This window comes from Lissotriton helveticus, chromosome 7 (genome assembly GCF_964261635.1).
Source record: "Lissotriton helveticus chromosome 7, aLisHel1.1, whole genome shotgun sequence".
In the NCBI taxonomy this organism is placed as follows: domain Eukaryota; kingdom Metazoa; phylum Chordata; class Amphibia; order Caudata; family Salamandridae; genus Lissotriton; species Lissotriton helveticus.
This window is the reverse complement of record NC_136068.1, coordinates 1,599,193,287-1,599,219,536: the sequence shown is the minus strand read 5'-3', so window position 1 is coordinate 1,599,219,536 and position 26,250 is coordinate 1,599,193,287. Positions and strand designations below refer to the sequence as shown.

Sequence of the window (26,250 nt, the reverse complement as noted above, 5' to 3'; positions counted from 1 at the left end):
AGGGGGCACTGGTGAACTGGCCTGTCCACTGGCTCCCTGACCCACGACGCTGGGTCCCACGACCCTGGCCGCGCAGAGGCTGAACAGTTTGCGCAGGCCTTTAGTTCTGGGCGGAACGTGGTGGGGCACCCCTTCCATAGCCACGAAAGGGGCGAAGAGCAGACTGAGAGGGGCGAGAGGTGGTAGCGATGCCCAAGGATCTGGCCGTAGCCCTAGAATCTTTAAGGCGCTCGAGTGTGTAATCAGCTTTGTCGCCGAGCAAGCGACGGCCATCAAAGGCCATGTCCAAAAGAGTCAATTGGACGTCGCCAGAAAAGCCAGTGGACCTCAGCCAAGCATAGAGTCTCAGGGCTACCGATGTTGAAATCGTCCTGCGTAGCGAGTCAGCGGTGTCCAGCCCACATCGTATGGCGAACTTCCCTGCATCTCTACCCTCAGCAACTGCACGGGAGAGCACGGCCCAGGCCTCCTCCGGCACTGTGGCAGCACCTGCACGCCCGTGTCCCACACAGAGTGGGTGTAACAGCCCAAGAGACATGTGGTGTTCACCGACCGCAGTCCTCCGCTGGAGGAAGAAAAATCTTCTTCCCAAGGTGATACTGCTTCTTGGATTCCTTATCAGGTGGAGCGGTAGGGAAGGCGCCAGGGTAGAAAACGGGTACAAAAGTACGTACTGGTCGGTGCCGGTAACTGGGTTGGTCGACGTCAGTCCGGCTCCGGCTCCATGTCGAGGGGGAGTCCGGGGTCAACGTTGGTTGGGGAGACAACGGGCGTTTGAAGGGATGGAGGTGTCGCCAATGGATTTGACGCCGGAGGTGTCCTAAGGTCAACCGGCGCCGATCCGGATCCAGGCATGGATCCCTGTGGTACCAGGGCCGAAGCCGCTGGCATCGTACATCTAAACCTCCCAGCCGATACCGCGGGCCCGAAGGTGCGCCGGCAGAGTCGGGCTGCCAAAGATGGAGTGGAGGGCTTCGTAAAAGCTACGAAGTTGGGCTGGGGTCACTCTGGCTCCTGGGAAGGGAGGGTGGATTGGAGTCGACCCAACAGGCTCCGCGGGCGGAGCAGGAGTACTACCTTCCGCATCCTGAGTTTCAACTGCCGACGGACGGGGAGAACACGAAGAGCGACGGTGCTTCTTCACCTTCTTTTTGTGCTTTGACTTACCCAAAGACGAAGACTTCGACGAGGAGTGGTGGTGATGGCTCCCCAACCTCCCTCTCAACTTGGGCCTCAAGCGACGCAGAGACGACTGCCGGTGCCTCCAGACGCTTATGGGACCGCTCCCGCAAAGAATTCAGGCCATGGCCCGACAGTCGGAGCACGACTTTGGGTCGGGGTCACGGTTCAGACACCAGAGGCACACGAGATGTGGGTCTGTCACCGACATCAGCTTGTGGCAGGAGCCACAAGGCTTGAAGCCGGTCCGCCGATGTGACACCCCTGTGCACCAGGAGTCAAAAGACTCAAAAAAGAAGTCGTCAAAAGTAAAAAAAAAGACAGTAAAAAAATGACTAGAGGTACCACTCTCTCCGGATCGGCACTGGCTGGCGCCCAACGCCACCTACCGACACGCAGGGGTACTGCTACGAAAACATTTCTCCGGATCCAGTCTGACGCCTGGGGTAATTCTAAGGTAAGGAATCCATAACTAATAGTCTCTTTCCGATACACCTTTCCGCTGCACCAGTGTTCACTCAACTGGTTCTCCTCTTATTTCTTAATCAACTTCTTTCCATCTCTAGGTGCCCTCATCTTCCAGGGTTCTGATTTGGCATACTACTCTTTTCTCTGTACACCTTTTACCTGAACGATATTCCTTGCTAATTTGGAGTGTCATATTAAATCTATGTAGATGATACCCAAATCTTCATCTCTTTACCTTCCTTCACATTGGAGACCCACACACAAATGTCTAACTCCCTCATGGTTATTAGACGCTGGGAGACCCTACGATCACTTACACTTAAATCATCGAAAAATAGAAATCTGATATTGTATGGTTTCTTTTAAAGCATTTTCTTGTATCACTTCACTGATATCTATCTCTCCTTCACCTGATGACATTTGCACTTTTTCACCCTTCACTGTCAATGTTAGTGTGCTGTTTCACTGAAAAACTTACATTTCTTTGTCTTCGTAATGGCCAGAAATCTGTTATCAAAAATAACATACAGCTCAAATAATCATTTCACATCACTAAACCTCTCCAAAGTGAGTGTCTTCCAAAGTATGTTTTACACCTCTCAACCAAGTTAACAATTATGCAATCACATGTTTTTTTTCTCACTCTGTCCTTTCAAAATCCCACCTTTACTCATCGACTACAGGCTTGCTCATTCCCTGCTAGCAGCAGAGTACAAGTTGCTTACTATTCTGCTGAACCGCCTCATGACCATAATTGCCTGCATATCACTGACATTTGCACTGTCAGGGCTCATTGCCTCAATATTCTCAAATACTCATGCATGCAATCTCACTATTGTGCTTTACACCTCTTTGGACTCATTCATTAGAATGCACTGCCTCAGGTGTAAACCCACCTGTCCTCAGTTTATAATTTTCTTCAGAACTCACCTTTTCAACGTGAGGCCGCGCTCTCCCATTTTGCCTTACTGTATGGTAATGAACACGTTCCCCTCCTCAAGTTCCATTTCCTCCATCACTTAGCCCTGCCCACTGATAGTCTGCTCCCATACGTATAAAATGACATATGTGTATCATATTAATCCAAGTACTGTCTTGTTCATTATTTCACACACTTCATTTCGAACGCGATTAACCTCTTCGCTCAATGTCACTATTACATGGATAGTGTTCCTTCAGAAACCATGTGTGGCAGTTTTGCTGGAAATGTTATCACTTCTAAATAATTATAAAAGAGATATCCTATCCACTTGAACATAGTTAAGATACTGTGACATAGGGCCAGGCCAAAAGGCTGATGGAACCGTGTATGCATACCTACTTAAAATTTCTTAAAAGGCATGCAGATGTTCTCCTGTCCACCAGAGTGTTAGAAGGAACGGCTCATGAGTATGAAGGCTGGGAAGGGCACATAGGAATACAACAGAAATCCATACAATTTCAAAATGTTTCAATTCATCACTGATTAGGCTATCACAAAAATATGGCAACAAAATTAAGACCTGTGTGCTGGGCACATGTAGTTAGTATTCATCCTGGTAGACATTATAATGCATTTAAAATGCATTCAGACTTGCAAAAAGCTCCTTGGTGCCTAAAACCGATTGCCTTGAGAGTGTCTCAATAACCCACCAGACTAACTTTTCTCTAGATAGGATCCCCTCATCCAAACCAAGTTGTCATCCTTCATCAATTACATAATGCTTCAGCTCTTCCAAAGCACCATTGTTTACCATTAACCAGTCAATCACCTACCATCATGGTTCAGGACAGCTTTGCAACCAATGCAGGTACTGCGCTTTTTGGCAAAGGCCATGAGTCCCCCTACTTTGGAGGTGAGCACTGTCTTACATCGCGTGTGATCTCCCTCTGCAAGGAAAGAGAAAGGCACAATTTTATATCTGTAGTCCTGCTTTCGTCTGCAAAAGGTACATAGTCTTACACTGGGCATGTAGATCAGTCTGAGACTGGAGAGCTAGGTGTGATCAGCAAGAGGGAATGATAGAGATCAGACTAATAATTCAAGGTTCAAATATGTTGGATTAACTACAGAAAATCATGTAATGGGGGTTTATGTACATTTACTTCTACTATGAGGTCCAAACACTCCAAGTGAATACATGCATTTCAAAAGATACTTCAATAACCAAGTCTGAAACAGAAACATTACACATTTAGCAAGGATTGTTTGGTTACAGTACTTCAAAAATGTGCCTGGGATGAAAAATATTACCTACAAAAACACCAGTTCTACAACATCCATGTTTTAAATATTTCCCACCTTCAGACAAAGACTCCTGGTCGTGTAATCAGCTACCAGTTAAGTGAAATCACTATTATTTAGTGCAGGTTTGTATCGGTCTGTTATTCGTATGGGACTAAAACAATACAGAGACAGATATTTTTTAGGATAATGACGAAAGGCCTTGTTGATGCGTGTAGCAAAATACTCAGCAGACTCGACTAATGCAATGCCTTACTACTTGGAGCACCTGATTATTCAGCACAGTGACTGCACAGAGTGAAAGTGACAGCGGCAAAACTGGCGTTAAATAGACCTTATGGACCCGCTGCGTGACATGCCCTGAAGGAATTACACTGGCTTCTTCTGAGGCAAAGTATTACCTTTAAAGCCATGTGCATTGCTTTAAAGCTCTACAGCAAAAAGGCCCTCAACCGCTGCCACGCAGATTCAAAAGATACATCTCTATGCGATCTCTCTGCTCAAGTATGGCGAACCTCGTCTCCACTCAAACTTATCGAAGGTCTAGGCAAGGGGGCAGGCTTCTTAAGTCAAAGTGGCCAGGATGTGGAATGAGCTTCCACAATCGCAAAGGGCTTTAACGGAGCTGGTGCAATTTAGAAAGGCCTTGAAGTCTTGGCTCTTCCAGAAGTATTGCTACATAAGCAAAGGCAGCAGGGTTAGCGGCAACTGCACCTAGGTTAGTCACAAACGTTATTCACACTACTATTGCCCACCTCAAATAGCCAGTTGCCACATAATCACAGATAAATACAAGAGAAAAAAGCTGATGAGAGGCAACACAAAAGAGCAGCGGTGGTTCAAGACACAGAAAGCAGAGTTTGTTTAGCAGGTGTTGTTGGTTTCTGATGCAAGTCTTTTATTTGAAAAATCCTTAATACATTTGTGGAAACAGAAACGCGTTTCACCCTTCACGAGGGCTTCTAAAGGGCAAGATTAAAACAAATAGTATGCTGATGCCAGCGTAAAACATCCGAAAGGAGCGCCAAAGGGTAAGTGCGTCACTATTGATGGCCTTGTGTGGACCCAGTATATCTTAAGGTCTCAGTGCAGTATCAACTTCCGTTGTCTCCAAATTCGTGTGCAAGGAAACCTATTGGCAAGGTAAGACTTCCAGAGTCGTTGGTACAGACAGATCGACAGCCGTACACGGGATCGTTTGGAGGACTTGCGCACGGATTCTTCCAGTTTACTTACCAATGACTCTGGAGGCCTTACCTTGCCAATAGGTTTACCTGCCCACTAATTTGGAGAAAACGGAAGTTGGTACTGCACCGAGACCTTAAGATATAATGGGTCCAAACAAGGCCTGGGAATACTGGAGATATCGTCCATCAATAGTGACACACTTACCCAGCGTCCACCTTTGGCACTCCTTTCGGATGCTTTCCGCTGGCATCAGCTTACTATTCGACCTCAACTTTGTCCTCTTCCGACCTCTCTTTTCCTTCTTCGTCCGAGACATGAACGTCCCTTCCCTCTCTTTGAGGGCCTTCATGTTCATCCGACGACATGAAGGCATCCCTCGAAATCGTAGTCAGGCGACAGGCACCAAAGGCAATCTTCGTGTGGGTCTGTGATAGACATATGACCCCCACATTTACTACAGGGTTTAAATACAGCTTCTTCTGAGCAGCCATAGTACAGATACAGTATTTAGACGTTACTGTAACAATGTAAACCACAAAGAAATGGAGAGTCCTAGAAAAACCATTACGCGTCGAAGGCGTGGAAATAAGGTAACTGACGTCAGCACGTTGATGAGGTCTTTTAATGGCTCTGATGACGTCATATGGAGTTGTGAGCGGAGCCGTGCCATTAAGACGTCCTCGTCAACCTGGGAGAGGTATGAAAAAAGTTTCATTTGAATGCTGCACAAGGGGTAATTCAAAAGGTGAGGAATCAACTTGCAGATGTATCCATCCGAAACCCCAGGCATACCGCTTTGGGATAGGATATGGACTGGTGCTGAAGGCAGATTTTTTTTTTTTTTTTAAAACCTTTATTGTACAGAAGGCGATCACAGATACGGGCCTACAACCCATCGGGCCGGCCACCACAATTAAGTGACATACGAGGCGATACAGGAGAGACAACAGGATTTCTAAACAGCTCATATGAAAGGCAAAGGTAGCAAGTCTTCGAGTCGCCATCACGGACAGGATAAGAGTAGGTTAATTTTATAATTGAAAATAGGGTGTCACAGGATAATGACAGTCTGTAAAGGCCAGAGGGCCGTGGTGAGCCGTGAGCAAGCCGAGGTCTCGAACACAGGAAAAGACCAAAAGAACAGTATATTTTGGCAAAGGCAGAACGTGAGTCCCCCATCAAAAACAATCACAATCGCTGCTCAACACCCTCCCACCACTACAAGGACACATAATAATAAAACAACGAAAAATACGGTTACAGAACTAAAAGCCCTCCGTTACAACAACCCAAGGGAGGAAAAGAAAAATGGGGGGGGGGAAAGGGAAAATGAGGGAGGAAAAGGACATCGAAAAAAGGGAGGGGGAAAGTAAGGGCGCAGCATCGAAGCACGTCCCCCACGGCCAACAAAGCACCAAATACTAATTCGGCACATGGAACTAGTGGCAACAGGAGAAATGAATGTATAGTAAACCGTGACAGCAGAAATACCAAAAGTGCCATGCCAGCACAAACACCCCGGGGGGCTACGTGCCGACACCGCGCCACGAAAGTAGGGGATACATGAGAGCCATAGAACCAAAAAAAGGAACAAGGGAAGATACAATAAAACAGACCCCCCCACCACCCCGCACAGCCCACCCTGCACCCCTGCAGAAGGCTATGGCCTACCCCCCAGCAGCGTGCCTGTCGCCCTAAGTAGAACCCGAAATATAGAAGAATATAGAAAGTAAGAATCACGTAGATTAAAAAGGGGGGAAGGGAAAACAGGGAAAAAACAGCGGGAGAGGAGCCACATAATCAAAACCCCTTCAGCTCCCACCCCCCCGCCCAAAAACACTCAGAGCCCACGGGAAAAAAATTAACACACGGAAATGCTCCAGGGACGTACAGAAATATCAAACATAACCATACAATTATGAACGGATCACCCAACCATACCACAAAATAACAGTCCACAGAGGCAAGATCAGCTCAACCCTGTCCTCGTTTTTCGCAAACTGTAGTAGTCCAACGAACCAGGAACCAGATCGCATTGAACCGGAGGTGAATAACAGGGATTCGAATAAAAAAAAAACTCAAGTTGTAGCGATCGCGTCCCGGATGATCCAGAAAGTACTTTAACCACCTCAGGCAAAGCAGGCACAGTTCCGATGGGAATACGAAGAAAGCCGGTCCAGCGGCGCAGTCACAGGATCTTCGTTCGGCCATGTTAGGCGAAAGAGGAAAAGGAGAACCATCGAGGTCGGTCAATACGGGATCCGGCTGGCGAACCTCCAGAGCAAAAGGAGGCACAGGATGAAGAAGGGGAGCGGACCCCCGGACATCGATACCAACAGCAGCCTCCAGGTCCACGACCCCAAGGAAAGTTCCGGCAGCACACAACAGAGATGACGCCGCACGAACCGAGGGGGGTCCGGCAGGCCCAGCCAAGGGACCCCTCTCCAGGATAGCGATCGGTGCGGTCAGGGATGCCCCCCAGGAGCGCAGGGCGGCGAGGATGTCGCCAAGTGTAGGCTCACCTTTGCAGTATTCAGAAAACGTGCCGTGCGGCGGGTCCGCATCGCCGGTCCCAGCAGGGCCGAGAGTCATGGGGCCGGCCGCCATCTTAGAAGCCCGGCGGGGCCGCTACGAACACTGACCCCCGCCCGGATATCAGCGGGGCAAAACAGGACACCGGCAACCACCAGTGGAGGTGCCTCCAGGGCAGGAAAGGAAGCCACCAGAAGAAGGCGATGCGCCGGCACCCCACACGCCGCCGGCACCGTTCTCCGAGTCCGGGCGGAGGAACTCAAAATGGCCGGGCCGGAGAACAAAGGGGAGACGAGCCAGATGTACGGTTAACCCCGTCCATGGAAGTCAGCGCCCCAACACCAGGCTGGAGGACCGCCGGACCAGGCCCGGGAGGCCGCAAGCGGTCTATTAGCACACCGGCCCCTCCGACCGACTCCACACCACCACCAAGGGCCGGCCACCGCGCCCCGTCCAGCCCGGGCGCCGCCAGGGAGCGCCAGGTCCGGCCGCTCCGGAGGCCCCGAAGCAGACAGGGGCGTAACTCAGGATCCGTGACACCCAAGAATCACCGGAGCAAATGGTAAGTGCCTGTGAGTTATCGTCGTTCCACTACACATCGTGGAATACTTCCCGGGGCAGGATAAAGGACAGGATATTTGTTGCAGACAGGAGAGTGAACGGAGCCGAGCTAAAACGCGGCCATCTCGGACGCGAGCTTGGCTCCTCCCTGAAGGCAGAATTGACAGTGTTTGACCTCTGATTTTCTGGAAGGTGGAATCCTGGCAGCACTCCAGAAAAGGAATTTTGAAAAGAAGAAGTATCAATTAGAAGCCTAAATTCAAAACCTGAATGTCTACAGCACAGTTACGGTAAAGAGCCCTATGCAAAGCAAGCACTTCTAACTTAAGAAGGTTTCACGTTGATCTTTAGATAACTGCTTTCTAGCACCTGCAATTATCAGAAATTCTTGTCTGGAATATGACCTTCGAGATAATCTGGCAGATTTCTGGGACTTAGATTTACTTTCTTGCTTTGCTATCAATGCTAGTGGTGAAAACAGTTTAAGTGACCGGTCGCTGCTTACATAACAGAAATGGTACGGGACCCGGTGCCTGCCACAAATTGGAGAAAAGGCTCCAAGATGATGTATATAAAAAACTCAAAAAGGAAAAGCTTAAAAGCATGGATAAAGTAACCTGAGAATAATAGGAAGACAAAATAAATGCACACATGAAAAACTCAAAGGCGAATTGGTTCAGGAGGTTAAGGAGCTCTTCTATAGAAGTATAAACCTTCCAAACAAGGTGGCAGTCCTAAAGGACATAGCTTAATGCATGCAATCAACCTTCAGGAGGAAGAGCAAACAAGTAGGCTATATTGAGAAAAGAAAAAGAGGGGTAAAACTTAAAGTTAAAGGAAGGAAACAAATAATTGTCCTGGCAGCATACCCTAGGGAAAAAGAAATAAGTCTGTAAACAGCCAAAATAAGAAATCATGGCTAGAGATGGAAACGAATGGCACCACAATCTGCCCATCAAGTACTGCAGAATGAAGGATGAAAACTAATTACTGGGGTTGCTAAAAGTTCTGCAAGAAAATAATATGATACTAGTAAAAGAATCTTGACCATAGAATGCTGGAAGGTGAAAGGGTTTCCGATGAGTTGGAAATATGGGTGGAATATAGATACAATGCACAATAGACGAGTGCCTGAAAATAACAGTACAAGACTTATGTTTCAACATATAGATGGTTGATGCCCAGACAAGGTTGTTTTAAAACATCCTCACAAATGAGATTTTAGTTGCAAGCCTAAGTGAAATCCGCATAAACCTATTGACAATTAAAGGAGACAACTTTAGCGCTAAGGTAGGAAAATGGACAAGGGAGGATGAATGCTTTCTTGAGGCCCAAAGGGCAGTATGAGCCTGGAATGTAACACAGCCAAGACAAAACGTGGAAAAAACCACTTGGATGCTAATGACAAGGGTAACTCGTCATGGAGTTCCCATTCATTTCAATGGAATTTACATGGACTCGATGGACATGCCATAGCATCCAAGTGGTTAAAAACAGGGCTGGTTTCGGACAGCAAGAAACCACTGGATCTCCTATTTTTGGAATATAATTTAATAATTGATCCATTTTTTTCTGCCATTGAGCAATCCCAAATATTTCCTTCTGTTTTAACCACTGGAAGAATTTAAAGTTATTTTATTCTGATTACTCATTATCCACACAACAAAATGGCCAAATGTATCTCCATGAAAATTAAGAAGCGGGAACAGTGATACTTAATACCGGCTAGGGTTGCAAGCCATTCGTCTGGCTCTGCAGGTACATGTCAATCACCACAGCCGGACTGAGAACCAAAACTAGCCCTAGAAAACAGCTCAGGGAGGGGCGAGGGAGGTGAGGGGTGAGGGAGGTGGGGGGTGAGAGTTGCTAGTTCAAAACCGGCCCACCCACCTTGGCGGCCCACGGGGCAAACGCATGGTACCCGCCATGGCCTGTCAATCACCACAGTACGCTCAGTCAGCAGCCACCTCTACAAATCTTGAGCAGCCTTCTCTAAGACCTGGATGGCATCTTTCAGATTGCCTTGATGCTCGGTTCCATTACAACTTCAAATTCCATTGCAGATCACGCATGTGCCACCTGGAGTAGCTGACAAGGAAGATGCACGAGGCTAAGAGGCCTTAGAGACACCCTCACTGTAATACAGGAAAGAGCCTGAAATATAGGTATCATAGCCAAAATGTCTGGGCTCGTTGCGGCAGATGGAAGGTGTTGAACTCCACAGTGTCCAGAATTGGCCAAATGAATAGACGCTTCAGTGAAGATGTCAGTGAGCACTTATTCTAATTGACAGTGAACTCAAAATGATGTCAAGAAATCCAGCATCGTTGAGACAGACTATGGAGAGCCAGTCTTCAACGGCCAGTTGCCAGGGTATGGCAATACTGGTATCCCTCACCTCCGATGGTGGGCAGCAATAACTTTATTGTGAATACCCAAAAGGCACTGGTGAGGCCGAAGGGGAGCACTGCAAGCTGTAAATGCTCTTGGCCTACCTAGGACCTCAGATAATGTCTGTTGAATTGCAGGAAGTTTTTATGAAAATATGTGCCCTGTAGGTCCAACACCATCATCCAGTCGTGCAGAGCATTCTGAATTTATCATTCTGCCGAAGGCCCAAATCAGGTGTGAGGTTCCTGTCTTTCTTCAAAACGTGTAAAAAGCAAGAGTAACAACCCTCTCCTCTGTTTAATCTGGCACCATCTCAATGCCCGATAGCACCCTCTTGGAAAGCAACACCTACACCTCATGTTGCAGAATGGGCAGATTCTCGCCTGAAATTCCCTCTGGTGTGGCAGGAACAGTGGTTGGAGCAGACAGGGCACAGCCATTTTGAACAATCAGACCCATCTGTAGGACACAGTATATTGCTAACCTTGGATCAAATGTGGAATCCTGCTCCACCACTGGTATGACATGCGCCCCTCAGGGCTAACTAGAGTGGTTTGGTGGCCATTATCAGAGGGAAAAGGGAAGTGGAGGACTGATGTTCCTGCTGTCCCTCGTGTTACCTGCCAGACTTGCGTCCACTGCCTCAAAAGGACAGAGGTGTCTGCTGCATCACTGGTTGGGGAGGTTGTCACTGTCTATATTCCAGCCATCTTGTATATGCTCTAAACTTTCAGAATTGATGAAGAAACTGTTTGGCAGGGGTTAACAGATCCAAGGAGTGTGCTACAACACTGCTGTCTTTGAAGCATTCTAAAGCAGAGTTCACTTTCTCAACAAAAAGAGAACCATTAAAAGCATATCAATAAGTGAGGCTTGTACATCACCGGAGAGTCTTGTGGATCACACTCAAACATGTTGATGAAGGACAACACTGGGATTAACTTCCCTCCCCAGACTATCTATAGTACCCAGACCTATGCCGATAACTTATTTAATCACGTCCTGTCCATCATAAATCGTCTAAGCCAAAAAGGTCCTGCATAATTGCAAGATTTTGCAGGCCATGTCTCAAAGGACATGTGTTTAATGGCCCAGAAGACAAACAGCATTTACAAATCGCAAAGCTAGATTGGCAGAAGACAACAAGCCCTTGTCAAAAGCATCAACCCTTTTTGATTTCCTATCCGGAGCAGTGGTTGGAAACAAGCTTGTATTCTTACTGGTCAAGTCCTCTACAATACGATCTTCAGGTAGGAATGGCGACTCAATCTCTGTATCAGATGAAGTGTCAAGCCCACTGGCCTTCTACAAATCAATGTATACGGATTCATTACAATAATGAGTGGAAAGCAAGACACACCAATCATCCTCTTTTGGGCACAAGAGAATAGTATGCCCCACACACTCCACCCATTAATGCAGTTTCCCCTCCGGCTTAAAATGTTTATATCATCTGGCCCCCAGCCACTGGAACAGTCTCTGACGAAATCAGTGCCTGTTCCAATCTATCTCAATTCAAGAAAATGCTTAAGACCTGGCTATTCTAAAGATCTCACTGTCTATAAAGGTTCTCTTCTCAGACGCCGAGAGATCCACTTGGGGATGATTTGTTGCGCTATATAAATGAGGTCATAATAATAATAATAATAATAATATGATACTAGAGCATGGGAAGTGATGATATGCTTTGCAAAACACAACAATTCAATTAGTGAAACATGAAAAAGCACTTATTCACCAATTATTTGACAGATCGGTCTTTCAAATAATTTCATCACTTTTACTGTGGAGCCACTCCTGGAGAATAAAATCAAAACCTAATGCTTATCACAAATAATGTTGATCATATTTTCCTTTACTTCTACTTTGGACACTATCTTCACCTGTGAAGTCCAGTTTTCTGAAATCTGTCACTCGTGTCGACCCTGTGATCTGGTGTGTTGTCAAACTCTGCATAAAGAAATAACCACCAAATTGACCTAGAGTTACGTTTGTCTTCAGGGAATCCTTGAAGAGGCAGTGCTGTTACCATGAAACACGTGTTCCCTTGTCCATGTGCTGCCTGTTTAGGAATAATGGACTTCAATAATAATATTGCTTCAAGAATCAAACAGAAAATGGAGTACGAATTGATACCATTGATCAACACTTTCTGATAAGCATTAGATTTTGATGATATTCATCTTAAGTGGCTCTGCGGTAAAAGTAATGAACTTTATGAAAGGTAAACCAGATATGATTGAGCAATGATTTATTGTGTTTTGTGTACGAAGACTCATATCTTTCAAATAATTGGAGAATAAATGCATGTTCATATTTTACGATTTGGATTGGTGGTTTTGTAAACCAGATCACTACTCCCCATGTGCTAGTATCATACCAATCACTCTCAACACAGTCAACATAGAGTTGCCCCTTTGCATATGATCAGTCAGAACCAAAACAATAATGAAGTCACTGCTGGTGGGCACAACATGGCAGTAGTACTGGGTTAGAGTTGGGTGCATGACAACTGGTTACGTGTTTGACATCGAACCAACTTTCCTACCAGTGCAGCGCAATGAAATTACAAACACTGGCATCAGCACCGCATAATATTCCAGTACAGGGTGTGTCCGTACCGGCGTCCGAGTCGCAGGTACTGGAGTAGCTCTCAAGACTGGAATAGAAGTCTGTACTGGAGTAGAAGTCTGTATCAGAGTTGATATTGGCCTGGTAACTGGATCCAAGGAGACAAATGGCACCAGGGATGGATGTTCCAGTCGTAACCTGACTGGAAGCCATAAGGACTAAAGGCATATCAGAGAGCCAGATATGCACTGAAATATGCAATATGTCCTACTTCAAGGCTACAATTTGTTGTGGGGTTGACGACAGTCCAGTAAAATTCAGAGGGCGTCAGAATCAGATGAGGAATTGGCTCAGTGACTTCAATGGGGTGAGATTTTCATCTTGGCGCCCTCGTCCCTTCCCTTTGGACACAGAGTGGCAGAATAGGGTTAAGTCCTGCTAAGCTTTCATATGTTCGGACTGATCAGAGGACTTTTGAGCACAAAGTCTTGCAGGCGCAGCCTCAAAATCAAGTCTGAGCCTTGAAATGGAACCTCTGCAACGGCTGAGACTACCACTTGTGTTTGGCAATATATTGCTTTGCCTCCCAGTCCTGGATCTTCTTTAGATGTATAAAAGGGCACTTATCGCACAACTTAGAGCTATGTCCAGTGCCCAGACACCAAAGATACACCTCTAGTGGGTCTGTGACCAACAACTGCTTTAAACCTTTAGTTTTGTGTGGGTCATTGTTCCCTAGCACACGTTTGAAACCTTAAGAGTTGTCAGAAAACTGAGAAGAAAAAAAATCAACGGGGCAGAGTTCTGGATCAGATCTGGAGGGCCTAGAAAGAAAGGAACTGTCATCAGCATGCAAGTGTGGTGCTTACATAAGTCTTTGTTCAGTCACGGTGGGGTAGTGTGGAGGCAGCACAGATCCACATAATGCTACTAAGCGGTGTGCTGGAGCACTTATTTGAAAATGTTTTCTGGGTCCACTCTGGCATCTGGGGAGTATTCGAAGGTAACAAATCTATGGTTAGAAATAACCATCAGAGGAAAATGTATCCAAGTAAATTGTTCTCTCGCTAAAAGAAGATCTTTTCATTGAAATAACAATTTTGAAAAGAAATTTATGTGAAGGCCCCAAGAAGAAATTAAGAACCTCATGTGCAAATAGACACAAGTTAACTGCATCGGTGCGGCGCATTTTCCCGCTGTGCGCTAAAGATTGCAGAATCCCGCGGTTCATGACGAGCTCAGCTCGTCATGCGCGTACGAGAGGTGTACCTCATGACGAGCTGAACTCGTCATGAGCGTCGATGGGGTTAACATTATAATAATACTTAATAATATACAAAACACAGATCTGTTCCAAATAAGAGGTTTAAAAAAGGCCCAACATACTGAACACCAGTTTGGAAGAAAATCTTCAGTAACTATTTTACCAATATCATCAACCGTAACTGGTGGAAAATCACTACAATGGCCCCTCTGTTCTAAAAGGGCAAAGTACAGGAGGCTTGTTAAACCCCAAAGATGTTTACTAAAAATGGTCTACAGAATTCTTGTGGGTCACTATAGATGGTTGGGACGGGCAAGCATTTAATCAGGTCTGGCCTAGGAATCATCAACCGATGTGGATCTAAGACAATCAAATACCTACAACAGAAAAGCTGGTAGCAGAACATTTCATCTTTTAATCTAAATTCAAGATAAAGGCAATGACCAACACTGGCAGAAAGCACCATGAATAGACATTAACAGGTCATCACTGGAGAACTCAGTGACAATATAAGGGGCTTAGGATCTTATGACCAAAAAAGAGCTCTCAACAAAACTCGAACTAAAGAAAAGGACAACACAAGTTTACTGTTATAGCTGGTCATGTTGCTTCTCTGTTTTGATGACCCTAAATCAAACATAATGGGGGTAGCTAAACTAAACGCAATTAAGTGAAAGAATCATGACATGAACGTAGCTGAAAAGTATCTTCAAATTCTGCTATCGGGCATCACGTTTAGTTCACTTCAAACATGGCAACAAAACATCAAGGCAGCAACAAAAAAAGCAGAAGCTGTGGTGGGCTGGGCCCATTTTTTTTTTAGAGAAATCTGTGTCAAAAACCATCAACCCAAATTGAGGAAATCTTTAAAAATTTTAAAATCAATTTAGGAGTATTCTACTTCTTGACAGTAACTAACTACGCAGCTAATAAACAATGGAAAATAAATGTTACAAAAGTGAAACGGAAATTTTGATGGAAGCTCACATAGTTTCCACCTGGAGGGAGGCGGTGGTTACACGTCCAGTAAGAAGCTGCCAGGAATAAAGACCTGGAGCCTTCCACGGAATAGCTCCCATATCTAAATACTCAACAAATCTAAGCTCAATGCAAGACATTTTTTTTTTAGTTTTGACCTGGCCACAGCAAAAAATCTTCCAGTTCAAGTACTCGCAAATGGAATCAACCATTAAACTGATAACCACCAATGCGTGATTAAATGGAAACATAACCTCTACAGCTTGAGATTCTTTGATTAATGTTATGTATAGAATGCAAATGAAAAACAGTAAGTAACAAGGCAATTTTTCATTCAAAAAGTATGCAAAAGTATTAAGATTTTAAGGAAAGGGAAACATAAGAGCATGAATGACAGACATAGAAATGGTAGAGGAAAAATTGTGTCAACAAATTATAGACAGAAACAAAGGAGCAAATGTTTTTAAGCCAAGCTGTAATAGTTGTTCTCAAAAATGCAAAGATGCACTTTGGACAACAGTGCATGCCATCCTACTGACCCCCTCCTCCCTGCTATCCATCAACGTTTATTAATTCACTGAGGTATCATGTGGAAGAGTTTAGAATCTAGACAGGTGTAGGGAGAACAGGATGGGGTATTAGAGACAAGCACCAGAGCTGACTACTAGGAGAGTATAAAATGAAAAGAACAGCAAACAGCAACCGCTAACTGGGTAACTAAGGCCCTGTAGACCTCACATCTACTACCTAACCTGCTCATTCTCCAGCAAAACACTTCAACTAAGTCCAGATTTGAAATCTGCTCATAGGTCACTATTTAATGTAAGCTCTTACTACCATTTACCCACATTTCTTAATCAGTAGGTAGACACTAAACCACATTGTATACACTATATAGATCTCAGAGTAGCAGATATTAGAAAATCAATGTGTTGCAAGTGATCGGGGGGGACCACTTCCTCTTTTCTGTTTGTGTGCGGTTATACCTTACTAGACAAGGCAAATTGCTATTCCCCACTGTACATTCATTGGTGCTCTACCCTGAGTTGATGCTTGTGTGTGTGACCTCAGACATATCCCCATTATCTTCCTGTACCTCAGCAGAGGTTTCTGTTGAAGTAAGAAAAAGGTTGGTACGGATCACTGCCAAATGATCAACGTTCAGTCTGTGAAAGCACAGTAGTGAAGGAGATGGGAGCAAAAGGAGAGGAGGATCAGGTATTGGGCAACAGATGCTAGAGCTACTTGTCTTGGGGAGACCAGTTGCTGTCGTCTTATAAATCTGCTTTAGAGTAGTAGTAGTAGAGTAGAGGCTTTTTGGGAGAAGTGTGACACAAGACCTGCAGGTGTCAGGGACTGGGTTGGAGGGGTGGGAGGCAATGCAAAAGGTGTAGGAAGGCAATACTGAAAGAAGGTAGTAGAGACACTTACTCAACAGAACAGACTCTGCTTTGGCTTCTCCCAAGATGGGCTCAAAGATGCGCAGTAAAGGCTTAGCCAGCTGTTGCTCCAGATAGTACTGAGTGTCGATAGGGATGTTATTCTCCAACACATAGATCGGATCCTGAAAAATACATAAGAAAAAACAAAGGAGTTAGTCTGTTTTGGTAAAGGAGTCAAATGGCCTTAGATTGTGCAGCCATAATATGTCCTGCAGAATGAATGCTTGTACACATTTTCACTGGAGCCCAACCTTAAAATGTTGTGACACATGAAGGACAATGGCTCTCAGCGAAGAGAGTAATTCTTTCTTGACAAGTATTCCTTAAAGGTTGTTTAGTAGACATAAAACACGAGAGGACACAGGTTGCGACCACAAAGAATGTGAGGAATAACAGAAATGGGAAACAGAGAAGATGTCTTTCTTGGAGGGTTACACTTTTACTGCATGTGTACAGTGTCAAGAAATCAGTGGGATCTAGTGCAGATTTTCGGGAATGCAAGTTACTTTCCTGATAGGCAGAAAGAAATTAAAGGATGGAAGAAAAAAAGAACTGAGAGCGGGTAAGATATAGAGGCAGCGGAGATTTAAGTCAGGCTGGGGAGATGTTTACAAAAAAGAAGTAACAGAGGGAGGGAATTGACAGAAAAGAAACAGGATGGCAAGACAAGAAAGAAAGAAGAAACAGGGCATGAAAAGAGATGAGAGAAAGGCACAAGAGGAGATGGAGAGACATTAGCAGTAGAGAGGAGGTAGTGTGATAGGATGGAAACGAGAATGGGAAGAGATGGAGAGAAGGAAAAAAGAGCAGGGTAAGAAGACAGAATGGGAGGAAGATGAAAAATTAGAAAATTAATGGTTAGCGGAAAGGGGGGGCATGACATCTGGGACAAAAAGATAGGTTAAGAAAGAATAAGAATGGATGGAGTAAAAACAGAATGTAAAGATAAACTGGTGATGGTCAGCCAAACAATGTCATGGGATAGACACAGACAGGCCTTGTAAGAAGGGGACATATGGAGGTCACATGATGAAGAATATGCCGCAGGACAGAAAGCAGTGAAGGGGGAGGAAATAGAAAGAGAGAATGTTAGAAAGTGAGACAACAGCTCCATCTAGTAACAAGACGGAAACACTTTCCTTTCAAGACAGGTTTGTGAAAGGAGAAAAAGCAGAAGTGGGACTGACCTCAAAGTACCTCAGGCATCACACCTAACCACTGTCCTCAATGTGAAATACACTCCACAGGCCCACCTGCAAGAGACTGAGTGCTGTGTGATCCTTTCAATTATTCCCAACCTTACTTAAAGCCACACTAAGTTCATGCATGCCCTTACTTACACACCCACAGCTAAGGGACCATTTTGCTTTCCCATCAACATTTATCAACAAAAAATAGCACCAGGAGGAAGTGCACAGATTGGATCTTCAGATCTTGGGAAAGCCTATCTGGGATTCTGGAGCCACACTCAAACAAGGGGTGCCACAGGGTTTCTCCCTCAGCCCACTGTTATTCAATATTTACGTTCAACCCCTGGCTGCAGTAGCCAAGAGCAGAGGACTGACCATGGTCTCCTACGCCGACGAGAGACAGTTGGTGGTGGCGCTCGAGAACGACGCCTAGCGGAACACCCTTAAGTTTCAGAGCGACCTAGCGGCTGTCGCCGAGTGGGGGACCACCAACTGTCTCCAGCTGAATGCCAGCAAGTTGAAGGTATTGCTGGTGGGAAAGGACCATGTTCAGTGGAGTGAACTCTGGTGGCCCGCTAGCCTTGGTAGTGCCCACTCCCCAAGCCGGTGGTGAAAAATCTGGGGGTATGGCTGGACTTGCCTCTCAACTTCCGAGTTCATACCAAAAAGGTGGCAGGGACCTGCTTCGGACTACTATGGGGGCTAAGACCCCATACTGCGTTTCTTTGATGCACCCATATGACAGGTCATCATTCAGGCGTCTAATTTCAAGACTGGACTATGCGTGCTCTCTATATCTGGGGTCCAATAAGGCTGAAATTCTGAGGCTACAAAGGGCACAAAACGCGGCAGCAAGAACCCTTCTGGGTTTACGCAGGTCTTGCCCGGTGTCTGACGCCATTCTTCGTCTTCACTGGCTGCCTGTGGCCAGGTGAATTGAATTCAAGGTTCTATGCATCTCTTTTAAAGCCTTGAAATTGACCACCCCTACTATCCTGGCCAACCTCCTCTCACCATATGTTCCCCCAGGACATCTCCGCTCACTGGGTCAACACATGGTAGTGGTCCCCCGGACACGGAGAGTCCGTGCTGGAGGCCGCTCCTTTCGTAGGAAAGTGGCCCTCCTTTGGAACGCACTTCCTACTCACATCTGTGGCCTTACCAACTATCTAGAATTTAGGAAGGCCATTAAGACTCGTCTTTTCCCTGCCCCGTAGTCCTATTATCTGTTCCATCCGCATGTGTCAGTTGCTCTGCTGTCAGCGCCGGGACGCCCCTTTGCTGGGGCAGCTGTTGCGCTTTATAAGTTGAGGTAACATAACATAACAACGTAACAGTTCCGGGGCTTTCTCTGTGCATGTCAGTGTCAGCATATTGCACAGGATCAGGACGGCACTTATGTTCCAGAAATCTCATCTCAACCGCAGATGGAGGTGATGTTTCAGTATAATAGAACAACTGTTTTCCGTACTATTTGCCATCCAATTTATTTTAATACTATTGATCACTGGGTTTCTCCAGCGTTCAAGTTTTTCAAAACTATAGACCACAAGATTCTGGACATCCTGGTTTTCATTCTGGTGGACCACTGAATTTCAAAACTATTGACTGTTATGGTTAACCATAGAATGTTCAACACTTTAAACTATTGGCTTTTCAATCGTGCTAATTATGGCAGGATTCAATATAGTTAACCATGTGTTTTTATTAAGGCTAACAATGCACTTTCCACATTGCTTATCCCAGTGTTATGAATATTCACTGTGTAAACTGTGGAAGTAAAGATTATTCAGACCACAGGGAATAACATTTCGAGGACCACAGGAAGTCAAACTTTTGTTGAGCAAGGGAGTTCAGATTTTGTTGGCCTCCTGGGTGAGATTCTCTCAACCATGAAAGTTTAAATTTTGTTCAGTTCTGAAAGAGGTGCCAGTTAAAACTATGCTGCATGGAAAGACTCTGGTCCTTAAGTCATTCACTGAACTCCCTAGTTTCTCCTCTGTTCCCTTCCATATCAAGAATACATCATGTATGTATCACTGCCAAACAGGAAAGTGTTGTGAAAGGGTATTGGAAACAGACTGGGTAAGAATTTGTTCAAGATCTCCTATAAACATTTACTACATCTAGGGCAAAACATGCTCTCATTGCCACACCCTTCTGTATAAAAATAGATTTCTACATGAAATAATTCACTTTCAAGGCTTTCTCAGCCAATTTAACAATGTAGTTCTGGCCACTATCTTCAGTAAGCCTGTGACCGTGACTGGTTAGTACGCTTTTAGGCAGGGTTGTTTTATGAGATGCTGAGCTCTACTTTACCTATAACGCAATTTGACAAAGGGATATGTTATTTTTGCAGAATTAACTTTACAGAAGATGATCCTAAAGAAAACATGGGACAGGTTAAATGGTAGTATGTACGCATCTGATTGTCCTACTAGATTTGATAGTTTTTCTTTTTTTGATAAATGGGCATCTAATATCCCTGTATCTATTATAGACAATTATTCCAATATCTTACCACAGTACATTGAAGTTTGTGTGATGCTAGTATTGCAAAGCTTTTTTGCCATCATATGTTTTTCAGAATAACGTAATCCTGTTATCTAATGGGGTACTCTCCATTTCTATGAAGGATGCAGCCAGACCTTTTTTGTCTTGATTAGCTAAAGCATACAGGGCCACAACGTCAACAATTTTATTTCTATGAGTAAATCCACAACTGATATATATATAAAGCCAAGAGCACAAGTTCAACCATTGTTTCTTACTTGACTCGGCTTAAATATATAAAGTGGAACTATATATATATATACATTCACTTGCTTAGAGCGCAGTGGGTTCTGCACTACACTTGCTGTACTGAAAAAAAAGGATTGCAAGTACATTGCGGTGATATTCCACTAAACTTGGAGTTGGTAGGTATTTAAGGGGCATACGTATGAAAATATCGATTTGCGAGTCTCTAATAGCGATTTTTTGCGCATCGCTATTAAGGATTCGTAATGTATTTAGGATCGCAATAATAATTGATTCCTACATATTCCTTAATTGTGACTCGCAAATTGCGACTCGCAATTAAGGAATACCTTTCCATTCATTCCTATGGGTCTTATTCGCAATTTGCAAGTACCCATTAGGTACTCGCAAATTGCAAATACAATTTCAAGGGTGTCAAAAGGACACCCTTTTGCACCCCTGAAACATGTATGTGTGCACATGTGGTGAACATACATGCCCTAAGGGCATGTATGTGCGCTACATTGCACTTGGAAAACTGCAAAAAGTGCATTTTTCAAAGAAATCGCTAATTACCACCAACCTGAAGTTGGTGGTAATTTGCGATTTCGTAAGCCAAAAATCGCACAACCTGGGTGCTTCCTACATTGCATTTAAGGAATCGCAATTTGCGATTCCTTAAATGTATTTGCAAAATAGGGAATCGCAAATTTTGTGATTCCCTTTTTTGCAAGGGCCTTTTGGGATGATACATCCCAAAAGGCTTTTTCCCGTTCGCAAATGGGCTGATTCTGAGAATTGGCCCGTTTGCGAACGGGAAATGGGCTTGATACATATGCCCTTAAGTTCTTATGTTTTTCACCACACTCTAATTGATGCTACGACTAAAGTCAGGGATTTGTCGTCCCTGAGCTTCTTGTAAGAAATAACATCAGCATATTTCACACCAGATCCTGCTAGAGACACTAAGAGCCATAGGCATTCAGGACAACGCACTAAAATGGCTGACTGATTTTCTGAAGGAGAGAACCCAAACAGTCAACTTTGGCCCTTTTAAATCTCAGACCACCACGGTTTCAAAGGGCGTACGCCAGGGCTCATCCTTAAGCCCCACTCTTTTTAACATTTATGTCAACCCACTCGCACCACTTGTGAGAAACTTAGGGTTCATATCATTATCCTACGCTGACGACACACAGCTACTCCTCTCCTTCAACAAAGGCTCCACAAACATTGAGGCCACCTTCTTGGAGGGTATGAAAACAATCACAGAATGGATGAGCAGCAACTTACTTATGTTGAATACAGAAAAAACTGAAATAATGTTGTTCAAAGATGCAGTAGCTAGTTGGTCACCCAACTGGTGACATGATGAACTGGGCCTAGCCCCTTCCCCAAAACAAGTAGTTCAGAACTTAAAGGTCCAAATTGACAACAAACTAAGCCTGGAGGAGCATGCTACTACAGCCACTAGGGCCTGTGTCCATGTATTAAGATTGCTTCGCAGAGTCTTCTCCCTCTGCCATCTTCCACACGTAAAACCCTGGTACAAGCACCGGTCCTGAGTTGCCTGGACTACTGATCTCAGCTAATGAATCCTCCCTGAACAGACTGCGAGTAGTCCAGAATATGGCTGCCCACTTAGTGACCAGTGCTCCCCCTTCTCCGCAAACTACACTGGCTGCCAATATGTAAAAGAATAAAATTCAAGGTTTGCTGCATGGTGTTTAAAGCCTTAAATAAAATGGGACCCAGATACCTGTCTGTCAAGTTGGTCAGACACCCCCCACCCCCTGAATTCTCCGGTCGGGGTGCAAAGATCTCCTAGTCGTACCGCATATAAAACAAACCCGATTAGGAGGCAAATCCTTCACTTACCTACCACCCCAACTCTGGAACAAACTTTCCAGGGACATCCTTCTCTGTAACAAATACTTGTCATTCAGAAAAATGTTAAAAACGTCACTGTTCTGATCCACCTATTCTGGCTGTTCTCAAGGGCTGCTACAGCGCGGAGATACCCCGACTGGGGTGATTCCTGCGCTCTATAAATGATAAAAATAAAATAAATAAATATGCACTCCTGTCCTGTAATAGAATCCCACTGTGACGGTCCACGCCCAGGGAGACTCCAAGAAGAATACACGCCCGTCCCGAAGCAGGGGGCCATAGTCTAACGAACCTGGGATGTTGTGGGGGGAGCTGAGGACCAGTGCTCCCCGTCCAAGCGAATCCTGCTGCTTTCTCCAGCCTGCCAGCACTCCTGACGCTTCCTCTGACCGCCGCCTGGACATCGCGGCTCAGAGGAGCGGGGACTACATCCCCCAGCGGCCCCAGCGCCAGAGGAAGTCGCGCACGCCCTGATCCGCCCCTGGAGGTGCTCTTAGGACAGTGAGAGCCCCGGGGGAGCGGGGGCCATAGTCTAACGAACCTGGGCTGTTGTGGGGGGAGCTGAGGACCAGTGCTCCCCGTCCAAGCGAATCCTGCTGCTTTCCCCAGCCTGCCTGCACTCCTGACGCTTCCTCTGACCACCGCCTGGACATCGCGGCTCAGAGGAACGGGGACTACATCCCCCAGCGGCCCCAGCGCCAGAGGAAGTCGATAACGTCCTGACCCGCCCCCAGAGGTGCTCTTAGGACAGTGAGAGCCCCGGGGGAGCGGGGGCCATAGTCTAACGAACCTGGGCTGTTGTGGGGGGAGCTGAGGACCAGTGCTCCCCGTCCAAGCGAATCCTGCTGCTTTCCCCAGCCTGCCAGCACTCCTGACGCTTCCTCTGACCGCCGCCTGGACATCGCGGCTCAGAGGAACGGGGACTACATCCCCCAGCGGCCCCAGCGCCAGAGGAAGTCGCGAATGCCCTGACCCGCCCCCGGAGGTGCTCTTAGGACAGTGAGAGCCCCCGCGTCGAGGGACGCACGCGGGCGACGCTGGGCTGAGCCCGGGCAGAGGGCGGGCCGTCTGTGGCCATCCGGGGACGAAGAGGGACGGGACGGGCCATCCCCCTTACAAGCGAAAACCCAGTCTACATGGTTTTGACACCTACTACAAAGGTACTGTTATTTGGAGCATTTTGCTTTCTAGTTATCGCTCACTGATCTACTGGGCTATCACTGGACTGAGAGTACATACTCTGATTTCTGTGGGACTTGTTATTGTATAGTTGTTAGCTGAGCCACCGTTCCTTAGCAAATATGAGCCCTTTGGGTAGGTGTTGGACCCGTCTGCTTCTGAGAGTCCCCTCACCACTATAATTTCTTTTGTTCCCCTGTACCTCCCAAAATTTGTCGCTTTTTATTTGTCTACCAGGACCTTTTTGTGTGTTTCATGGGGCTAGGTGTTCCTTGACACCCAGTTGCTCACAAGGTTTCTGGCACCTATGTACAAGGCGCCTGGCGAAACCTGTGGCCATTAAAACGGAGGTTGGCAACCTGTGTGTGTTTAACCTTAAAATGGTGGACACATATTTTCCTCATGAGAGTGACTCCCATTGGAGCCTCCTTGAACCCTGACCTTCTGAGGTTTTGGCACCCTTTTTGGTTGGCGCGCTTTCCTGACAGGAATTCTTAAGATTTCTTCAGGTACACAAAATGGCCGCTCCAGAGCCCCAGTAGGGTGGCTGTGAGTGACCATAAGACACCTCAGAATGTGTCAACCCATTGACACAGCCAGGGAAGGTTCTAGAACCTTCTGGCTGGTGCCAGTACCTCAGGGCTCTGGCTATATAAAGCCCAGACCCTGGCGGCCATTTTATTGGAGAGAGGGGAGTTGATTAGACTACTACACCTAGATGCTGATAGCTGCTGAAGAGGTGTGACCCCTATTCCTGACTTGACACCAGAGAAGACACCTGCCCTGCTTACCCTTGAGGTGGCTGAGAGTACAGGCAGTAGTGTGGCAAGGGTTAATATTGTGGATACTGGCTGGCATTCCAGTCAGGCGTAATTTTGAACCCTTGCGCCTACAGCGCCTGCCCAGCTAGCGCCTCTGTGCCCCAGAAGACTGTGGCCGAGTTTGTGTGCCTCCCCGCCCCCCTCGGTGGCGTCAGACTGAGGAAGAAGTCGGGTCGCTAGGCGTGTGCCCGATCGCCGTGACCGTGACCTCATCCTGTGCCCCCTTCACGTGTAGCGCCAAGCGTGGGGGACTCGGACGTCTCCGAGCCCCACCGGCGTTGCGCGCTTCCTGGTTGGTGCCCAAAGTGAGAAGGTGAGGTGGTGCGCCGGGGCGGGGAGAGGCCGGCCTTTACTGGGCGGGATCTGCGTCCCTGCCCTTTCCGAGACCCGGGAAACTGTTGCCGTGGGCGGGACCAGCCTTGTGTGAGGAAGTTGGAGGGAGGTCCCGGGAGCCCGTGAGTTCCCTGATGCTGGCGTAGGAGAATACTGTGCCCGACTGAATCGCTAATCGATCCAGCCGTTGTGAGGAAATCTGATTCCTCTGTTGGTGCGCCGCGGTAAAGTGGAACTGTGCCCGACATTGAGTTAAGTGAGAGCTGAAGGCAAGAACCCCTGTGTGCGGCCGTTCGTCCGTCCAGCGACGTCGAACTGAGCCGCCTAGGAGCCCGCAGTAGCACTGCAGGCTCGAGTCAACCCCCACCGGCAGCGGACATCCTTCCCTGGTGGCCGCGTAGGGCCGAATGAAGGACTTACTGGGTTTCCTTGTTTTTCCAGTCATACGCGCATAGTTCCCGAGGAGTCCCCGCTCACCGTGTGACCGCAGGCAGTACTCAGAACTCCACAAGTACTGTAAACAACCGTTTACTAAAAGTGTGTTACTTACCAGAGTCAACTGCATGACTTTCTCTAATTGGTGGCAGCGTTATTAAAATGGAAATGTGGTTTTGAAGACTAAATGAACTAGAAAGTAATGCGCTATGTACAAGTGGTATTTAATTCATGTAATGGTGACAGTTGAGCCTGCTATTTAATCTATTTATTGAACAGAGCTATTCTCAATATTTATGCAATACCAGTATTCCTGAATTCCTGTGTATTGTATTTATTCCCTGTATTTATTCTTAACCTGAATCCCAGAGTTTTGTGAAAAGTGAAATGTAACTGTGCTTTCCAATTGATCCCTATTCACAAGCAGAGAACTTTTACATAAAGGAATCGTATTTTTCTACAGCAGTGGTGTGGTGTCCTTCTTTTTAGTGTGACTGTGCAGGGGGTTATTATTGGGTCAGAGCCGGCTTAGCACTACAGCCTTCACTGCCTTGACACTTGAGCCAAGCTACCCCCCTTTGTGCTGGGCTTGCCCATCGCAGGTCCAACATAAAATTGGTGGCAGCGGGTGGGATTGCGAGCCGTGCTTGTTCTGTACCCCATAATAATTCAGTGTGTGTCACAGGTACACATCCGGAGTTTTCTCCCAGCGGCCATCTGATTTAACATTTTGTTTTTTTCAAATTCTCTTCTGGAGGTGGGCGGAGGTGACCCTCAGAGTCTCATATCCTTATAACCTACTTTGGGGTGGTTGTCCACACTTTTCACTGACAAGATGGAATTCGAAATGTCAGAGCTGGAG

At 46.2% G+C, this 26,250-nt stretch overlaps 1 protein-coding gene across 2 annotated transcripts in view; it reads right to left on the bottom strand.

The window, feature by feature from the left end:
• The window catches only part of POLD1 (DNA polymerase delta 1, catalytic subunit), a 493,173-nt gene that overhangs the window by 182,479 nt on the left and 284,444 nt on the right, over window positions 1-26,250 (bottom strand). For both annotated transcript variants that reach the window (XM_078655207.1, XM_078655208.1), the window contains exons 23-24: window positions 16,788-16,920; window positions 3,403-3,516 (exon numbers count right to left, since the gene is read on the bottom strand). In XM_078655207.1, coding sequence (XP_078511333.1) covers window positions 3,403-3,516; window positions 16,788-16,920 — 247 coding nt within the window. The remainder of the gene's footprint in view (window positions 1-3,402; window positions 3,517-16,787; window positions 16,921-26,250) is intronic.